We start from the raw sequence: 8,495 nt of genomic DNA, 5'->3' as shown, positions 1-8,495 counted from the left end.
ATTAAAAAAAACATTGAATTTTAACCATTTTTCCGAGAGTTATTAGCAAATGAAAATGCGCTGAGTAAAATTTACCCATGTTTAGAGTTTACGTAACTTTTTGACGTGTCGGATTCTAGGGTTAAAATTCCTTGTGCTTGTAAAAAAGCAGCTTTTATAAGATGCTCACGATGTTTTACAACGTATTGTTTTACATGTTTTTATGATGAATATCATCCTAATTTATGTACCAATATACTGCCTTCTACTTAATATTATAAATATTGCAAATAATTAATAAAGATTTATATTGCAATTATTTCAAAACGATAAAAATATTAAAATTTCAGCATCAATATTGTATAACTAAAGAAACATTTATAATAGAAAAAATAATGGAAAAAAAGAGTAGCAGCGGGACTCGAACCAGCGATCTCGCGCTTACGAAGCTGGCGCGCTGTCCGGTACGCTACGCGTTCGGCTGAAAAATTTTTGCGCTGCACAGCTACTAACACATACACGAAAATTTCAAATTGCTTTTTCTCGAAAACGCTTGAGAGGTGCGTCGAGTGGCTTGCTCTATAAAAGTTTCTCGTTAAGTACTACACTTATGCACAATTTCAGCCAAATCGGGGAGGGGAACACCTGACGGTCCCCTTGTAAGCCTTCTTCAGTACATTTATTCGCTTATACATTTTTCGGCAGTGGATTGGCCAACTTTTTCGGAATCGGCGATGTCCATGCTGTGAAAAACTACACCACCCGTGTTTTTCAGCACATCCTTCGTTGGTTGGCGAGAATATGTTTGTCCTATTCTATGAAATCGTTTGTTGTTAGTCTAAAGCCAACCTATGGGAGAACCACAGGAGACATGTTGCGCTACGTCAAAAACCAAACAATCATAGATTAGGAACAAACATATTCTTGCCAACCAACGAAGAATGTGCTGGAAAACACGGGTAATGAAAAATGTAAAATGCGCTGCGTGTACGCGACCGATGGGTAAATGTACTGTTAGTATAGCCGATTGTTAGTATAGCCGAAACGTTTACGTACCATAATTCTTAAGAATAAATTATAGATATCTTTTAATTAACATCCACTAATGCTCATTTATTATGGCCTTTAATAATAATTGATGTTTGTATTTTTTCAATCACTCCAAGATGAAAATGTACCCTTAATTTAATTTGTGAGTACTATATCAGATTTATATCCACTTTGTGACTTAAAGCTGAGTATTTCAAAGCTTTAACTTAAAAATTAATGCGGCCCGTCAGAAAACTCGGAATACTGCAATTTTTTACTCTTAATTTAAATTTTAAATAATTATAAACAACGTAATTTAAGGGGGAGGATGCATTATGAAGTCATAAGGTAAAACTACTTATCTTTGTGTTCTATTTTCTCATCATTCGGTTAACGTATTCGAATCATTTTTTCCTTTATTCTTATTCTCGTGTAATTGATTATATCTTGATTATACTTTGCTTCTAAATAAATAATCTATCAAATTTTAATTATAGTTTTTTAAAAATTAAATAATAAATTTATAAAAAGTTATTTAGACACTGTCACGGTTCTTCGCTTTTATCCCTTCGAATTTATGTTTAACACGTCAGAGCTGTACACATTTATCATTTCTTTAAAAATATCGATTCTTTTTACAACTTCGATTGCTTGTAACTTTCAGTAAAGTCATAATTCTTTAATAAAAGTTGTTTCCTTTAGGAATAGAATTTAATAATAACTATATAATTTTGAAACTTTGTTTGCGAGTTGCATAATGGCAGACGCACTGCTTACTATAATCTATGCAAGAATATGTATATCCAATCTTTTATATTTTAAACGTTTAACCATATATATCTAACGAGTATTTTATTTTCAGCTCAAAATGTACGAAAAACTAACATTTTTAAATAAAAAAAATTTTTCATCTTTTTATCTTTTCAAAGTGCATCCTCCCTCTTAAACAACCTTCAAAATAAATAATAATGTATTTTGCACATCCACACGCGTACGAGATATTCCTAAAGGAATTAAGATCCAAAAAGGAAAATATGATTAAGAATATAATCGAATCTCCAATTCAAATTTGCAAGAAATTTAAGTTTGGATGTAAATTGCAGACGAGATACCTCACTAAAGAAAAGGCGAAGAATATGAGATGTTAAATAATAATAAAATATACGATTCTACGATCTGTGAATAATTTGAATTTTGCTACAAGACGGATTATACTGAATTTGTAAAAAGTTGTCTGTATTACCGATACAGTCACATATAGTTTTTGCGCTCGAAAATCTTCTTATAATTGGCTTTTATGCACAACATAATATCAGGACAGGACGCGGGTCGTACAGTAGAAAATTTCCATACTTAAAACACTGACGTGAGTTTAAAAGCAAATTCCTATCGAAATTTCGATACAAATTAAACTTCTAAACTCAATATTTTAAGTACAACAATGTTCTACCGTGCACTCTGTCCTGGTATTATTTTGTACAGTTTTATTCATTAATGGACTTGCATTTTTATCATTATTTTTCTCATCTATATAAATCACTGAATTTCAAGCTGTATGTATGTATGTACTACCACATACTTTTATAGAAACTGTGTGAACTACAGCCTGAAACTCATCAACGTATAGATGGGAATAAAGATTATGAAAATGTGAATTCTAGTAAAACTGAGGTCCAGGCATTAATGAATAAGACTGTACATAAAAACTATGAAACTTTTATACGAAGCTAATCGGCAATTTTATAACTGTTTTCTTTTTTAGCATAAAATGTACCAAGTTTGCGTGCATATTTTAACCATGAAGAAGGATTTTTAATTCTCTCTAAAATTCGATAAAAAGATTCAAATGCGCAAAAATTGTTTTTGTCGGTAAATTATCGACATTTTCGGAGTTTAATCATCGTTTTAGGGACAAACTGTAGCCACGCGTAGCTTGTATCGAACAATAGATTGTTTCAGCTAGTTAATGAGTTTCAATAAGTTCGATCGGTGTTAATAATACGAATGCATCGTATCTCTCTACATGATTTTTTACATAAATTACATAAACTAAGAACTTCGAAAAAAAAGAGAGAAACGTAAAACAATATAAAAATTAACAAGAGAGCGTAATAATCTTACAAAGTCAACTAATCAAAATAACAAAAACGTTGAATTGATCTTGTATACAGCGCGTAGTGTTTCTCGTTTCTCTTAACAAAAAATAAAAAATAAAAGGATGAAATTTAGGAGAAGAAAATTGAGAAAAGTGGACAAATTTAGTTATACTGAAGAAGATCTCTCTCTTCAATAGACCGAAACATATCCGGAATCACATGCGTTATTTAGAAGAAAAATACTGAAAGACTTGATTCTTCATACCATCAACATCGATCGGTCTTGTGATGCTGCTATGCCTGATCTATCCAATCTACGGTTTGTGCTCAAACAGATTTCAATGTCCAGCTGTCTAAATTTTGAGTAGAGCAATACTCGTGTAAACATCTGAACAAGCATGGTTTGTGCAAAGATGAACACGTTCGAGAAATTATCATGTAGAACACATCGTATTACAGATTTATAACGCAAACGGATCTCTTACTGTCCCCTGCCTCTCCCTATTACACTACTACTGCTACCATTATTATTAATATTATTTAGTCAGCAATTTACCAGGAAATACTTGTCTGCGTATAAATGATGAATGATATACAGGGTGCTACGCAACATATTGACCACCGGTCATGGGAAGGTAGAGGGGACTAAGACAAACAGAAAAGTCCTTTACTATTTTGCGCTTGGACGAATAGTTATCGAGATACTGAATTTTCAAAATCGCCGTATTAGTCCAACCTACTGGCAAATGCAAGCGCGCGGTGAGTAGCGACCATCGCTGCGAACTTTGACGCAGCGCGGAGAGACGTGCCAGCGGTCGCGTAAGCGGCGGACGGGCAGCGGCACGCCTCGCCTCCCTACTCCTCGCCGCACACCGCCTCGAGCGGGGCCGCTAGGCGGGCGCATCTCACCGCGCGCTTACATTTGCCAGTAGGTTGGGCTAATACGGCGATTTTTAAAATTCAATATCTCGATAACTATTCGTCCAAGCGCAAAATAGTACAGGACTTTTCTGTTTGTCTTAGTCCCCTCTACCTTCCCATGACCGGTGGTCAATATGTTGCGTAGCACTCTGTAGACTATAGAGAGTCCTCTTCCAAGTCTCCTCAAAAACAAATAGATATTATACAAAAGTGCACGAAGACAATGCGTAGAGCTAAGTAAGTTCCTAATTGTAGCCACTGCAAACTGTAAAAAGTATTATGATCGAAAATCTCTTCAATTTCATAATAATTCCTCTCTGTGTACTGTCATCGAGAAGCATAATCTGCGGGCAGTAAACGAATGACTCTGACGAGGAGGTTTTGTACTACAACGAAGAAATATAGCCTATTGCATCCCGGACGATGGTCGTCACTTAAGAATAAGGCCAGCTAAAAAGGGTCAATCCCGCAAATGAACACCTAATGGCCAAGAGCGATCGTCACGTCGCGTTAATTGCACCAAACAATTGTGTTGCCGATAATGGGCAAACGATATATAGATACACGCAATTCGTTTACGCCATGTAGAATTCAAACTCCATCATCTTTTACAACCTAAGGCAGTCGAATCAAAATTGCTACACGGGTATTCCTCGGGTGGCGAAACGCGATCTTGTCCTGGGAACTTCCTCGTTAGTTCTACACCCCGCTGGAACTAACGGCGAAGCGCCTGATAATGTCCTAACAGATCCGCCAGAACGCAACCTTGCCCGCTATATCGTCCGAACACAGTATCTACTTTTGTCATCGATACAACTACTGATTGATAAGACTCGAAACGAAGATAGGGCCACACAAAATTTGGAGATAGACCGATAACTTCGCACGTACATGGCGACGCGCTTATTTTTCCGTTCGATCGTTACAGTCTCGAATAATTAATTTCTATGCCAGGAACGAATTCCTGCAAGTATCAATAGCGGATTACAGGAAGGAAAGATGGGCCTATCGTCATTGTAGCGAGACGCAGGCTAACCGACACTACCCGATGCAAGGTAGCTCTTCCAAGGTCGCGCCTCGAACTTGGATGTGTGATCTCACTCTCTTACATATGAACGCTAATCTGCTCCTGCCACTTGCATCAGGAGTATGTAGAGGGCAAGGCTGGCCCTAGGCACGTCCATGCAGCAATCCTCTACTCATCTGCGCTTTTTCCTCTTAGATCTGTTGCTCGTTTTCTTGGCGGCGGTCGAGTGCTCGCTGGGCATCTCGCGCTCCGCTTCGTTCCGCTTGTCGACAGGCACGGTGGACTGCGGGAGCACCTTCGAGGAGGCCAAATTACTTGACCGCTCGGGCGCTCCGTCGCCGTCTCCGTCGCCGCCACTGCCACTGCCGCTGCCGCTGCCACTGCTCTCCACCTGCTGCCGCGTTGGCTGAAGCTGCAAAGAAGAATCTCTTTGCGATTCTCTCCTCTCGGCTGCCACGTTACCTCGACGTGTCTCGTCGACGACGAATCGTACTTCCGAAACGAGGAGAGGACTGCCCTCCGTCGCTTTGTTATCCCCCTTGTCCCGGGAGATCTTAGCTCGCGCCATAGCAGTCGTGACGCGCGCAATATCCTTGTCCGTGCCAAGTTCTTCGTCCGCTACCGGTGCGTCAAGGTCTACGAGGACACTCTCCTTCACCGTCGTCGTCGCCGTCGTCGTCACCGTCGTCTTCGTTACATCGACGTTATCCTTCTTACGGAAGCGGAGTTCCTCCTCCTCTCCCTCCTCCTCTTCCTCCTTATTCCTGCAAGCTAGTCGTCGCGTACTCTCGCGTACTTGGCGCGTCACGGATTCAAGGAACATAGGATCGTCTCCGCCGCGGAGTTGAGCCTCCTCCAGCTTCCTCACGTGCTCGCCGGCTTCTAGTTTTTCCTCCACCTCTATCAACGGCTCAAGATCCGTCTCCTTGCGGACTTCCTGCGAATCCAAGGAAGAGGAAATGCTCTTCTTGACGATAGAGCTCCAGGATACACCCTCTGCCGAGGGTGAAGCTTGAGGTTTCGGCTCCTGATCCGCGGGGCCGAGTTCCGCGAATGGCTCCTCCCGCACAGCTTCTTGCAGTTCCGCCATTTTCACCTTAGAGGAACGGAACGAAGGCAGAGGGGCGGCGAGAGAAGGCTCCGTACAACTGTTCTCCTGCGACTGGCCGTCCGACTGCGACCGCTTGTTCTTGCGAGACTTCCGGGTACGCGCCGCGGCGACGACGGGCAGAATCTTGCACTCCGGCGTCGCATCGGCATCCACGTCGGCCTTCTGCAACGCGTCGATGTCGATAATCTCAACGATGTCGCTGTCGGTCGTCTGCGAGGCTCGCTTGGCGGGTAGCAGCGGAGACGGTGAAAAACTCATCGTCTTCGGGCCGCGACTTTTTGCCCTTTTCGTGGGGCTCGGATACGGTCCCTCTGGCTTGTCCTTAAAGTAGTCGGCGGAACTGCACTTGTCAGTCTCCTCCGACTTGAGCCAGACATCCTCCAGTGGGTTGTATATCACAGTGACCTCCGCAGCCTCCGTCTCACCCTTCTCGATCACCATAATATCCTTTCGCTTCTTGCCGGATCTCAACTTGGCTCCTTGCTGCTCCGCCGACGACGGTGCTTCCTGACCCACCTGCGGGGGTTCTCTCTGCGACAATCTCGCCACCGCGTCGAGTTCCAACTCGCGAGCCTCCGAGAGCTGAACGTGTTCCAGATCGTCATCGGAGGACAACGTGTGTCTGCTGTGCCTTCTACGTGGGCAGTCGCTGCTCGTCTTTGTCAAGGACTTAATCGCGCCGACATCGCCGCGTTCCGAGCTCGTGGATTCGAAGCCAAGCTCGACGCTGTGTATGTACTCCAGGTCGTCGTCCGAGATCGTGCTCTTGCTGCTCTTGCGTTGAACTACGGGAGAAGAGAACTGCGCGACTGCGCCGACCGTCGCGCCTGCGTCCCTACATCTGCCCGCGTCGACCTTGATCCGCATCTGCATCACCTCGGACGCGTGGATGTGCTCGATGTCGTCGTCGGACTGGGTGGACGTGGAGGTGGCGTCTCTACCGAGATTGCACGGCTCCACCATGTGATACTCGATGGAGCTGAAGTCGTCCAGCGGCGGCGGATCCAACGGAGGCAATTCATCATCCCTCTCTCTGTCGTCGCAGTCAGAGAGCGATCTCGCTTTCTCCATGTACAAGGCGGCTTTGACAGGATTTCCTCTCCTCACAATTACGTCGGCAATCGGTTCCGTCGACTCGGACAGGTCGATCGAGGACACCTCTCTCGCGCGTTTAATTTCATTACTCTCTTGCTTAAGTCGATCCTTGCCGGTGAATTCCCGCGGAGAAGCGCGGCTCTTCCACTCGTCATTCTTTCGCATCACCTCGTACTTGTCCCTCCTCGCTACCTTGCTATCTCTCGCGCACTCGAGTCTCTTTTTATCGAGGCAATTTTCCTCTTTCTTTACGCCAACGTTCAGCGTCGAATCCGATTCGACGCACCGCGCGTCCTCGATGACGACGCTATCCTCGTGCTCCTTGACGATGTATTTCTCCGCACGCGTCGGCCGCTGCTCAATCGGATGTTTCTGCGCGGGACTCAACGTTCTCTCTCGATCGACGACGGCCTTCCTCGCGACGGGTCTCTTGACTCGCTCGTCCACGCTCGGTCGCGGTACCTCGACACTTCTCTCGCTCCGCATCGTCCTGTTCTCCATCAGCGTGACGCTGTCGTCGTCATAGCTGACGACGTACTTGGCCTTGGCAAGATACCTCTCGTGTGCCTCGCTATGATAATCCTCGACGCGTCGGTCGACGACGGACCTCCCCTTGCTGCACCACAACGCGGTCTCTTTCGCCTGCGTCATCGGACTGCTCGGGATCTCACCCGGCTCGGCGCAGAGGCTGAGGTTCGTCGGCACGTCGCGGAACGCCTCCTCCTTCTCGTAATCGATCGACATCGTCATCGCCGCCGCCGCCGTCGTCGCCGCCATCTCCGCGCACAGGGCGCGACGCTCCTGCAGCTCGCGTATGTTCTCGTCCGGCACGCTGTTGATCGTCGGCTCGCTCGCCGAGCGCATCTCCGCGCAGATCTCGGTGAGCTCGCGACTCAGCGCCCGGCTCTCCGGCTCGTCCGGAAGGTCGGCCGCGCCGAGCGAGGCCGGGCCCTCCTCCGCGCACACGCTTCTAGGCGCGTGGATCTCCTCCGCGGCGGAGTCGTACTCCAGTACGGAGCTAATAGCATCCTCATCCTCGTCGGCCGACACGGTAATCACGGTGCCGGTGTGAGGGTTGACGACTTTAGTTACCGGCTGACCCACCCTCTCAAATACCGTACGCCTCCCTAGTAACAGAAAAAGCCGTTGGCAGGTATCAATATCACGAGTAGCTGCTCACGCGTGTCTCTCTCTCTCTCTCTCTCTCTCTCTCTCTCTCTCTCTCTCTCTCTCTCTC

The 8,495-nt window shown here is 45.3% G+C and overlaps 1 protein-coding gene across 2 annotated transcripts in view; it reads right to left on the bottom strand.

Annotated features, from left to right (window-relative positions):
- Window positions 1–4,107: 4,107 nt before the first annotated feature.
- LOC105557614 overlaps window positions 4,108–8,495 on the bottom strand; it is a 20,204-nt gene continuing 15,816 nt past the window's right edge. For both annotated transcript variants that reach the window (XM_012004894.1, XM_012004895.1), the window contains exon 11: window positions 4,108–8,385. In XM_012004894.1, the coding sequence (XP_011860284.1) occupies window positions 5,225–8,385 (3,161 nt within the window). In that variant the 3' untranslated portion in view covers window positions 4,108–5,224. The remainder of the gene's footprint in view (window positions 8,386–8,495) is intronic.

This window comes from Vollenhovia emeryi, unplaced genomic scaffold (assembly GCF_000949405.1).
Source record: "Vollenhovia emeryi isolate VEMERY1.0 unplaced genomic scaffold, V.emery_V1.0 DF939443.1, whole genome shotgun sequence".
NCBI classification, from domain to species: domain Eukaryota; kingdom Metazoa; phylum Arthropoda; class Insecta; order Hymenoptera; family Formicidae; genus Vollenhovia; species Vollenhovia emeryi.
Note: the sequence above shows the minus strand (reverse complement) of the source record. Positions and strands in the feature narration are given on the sequence as shown.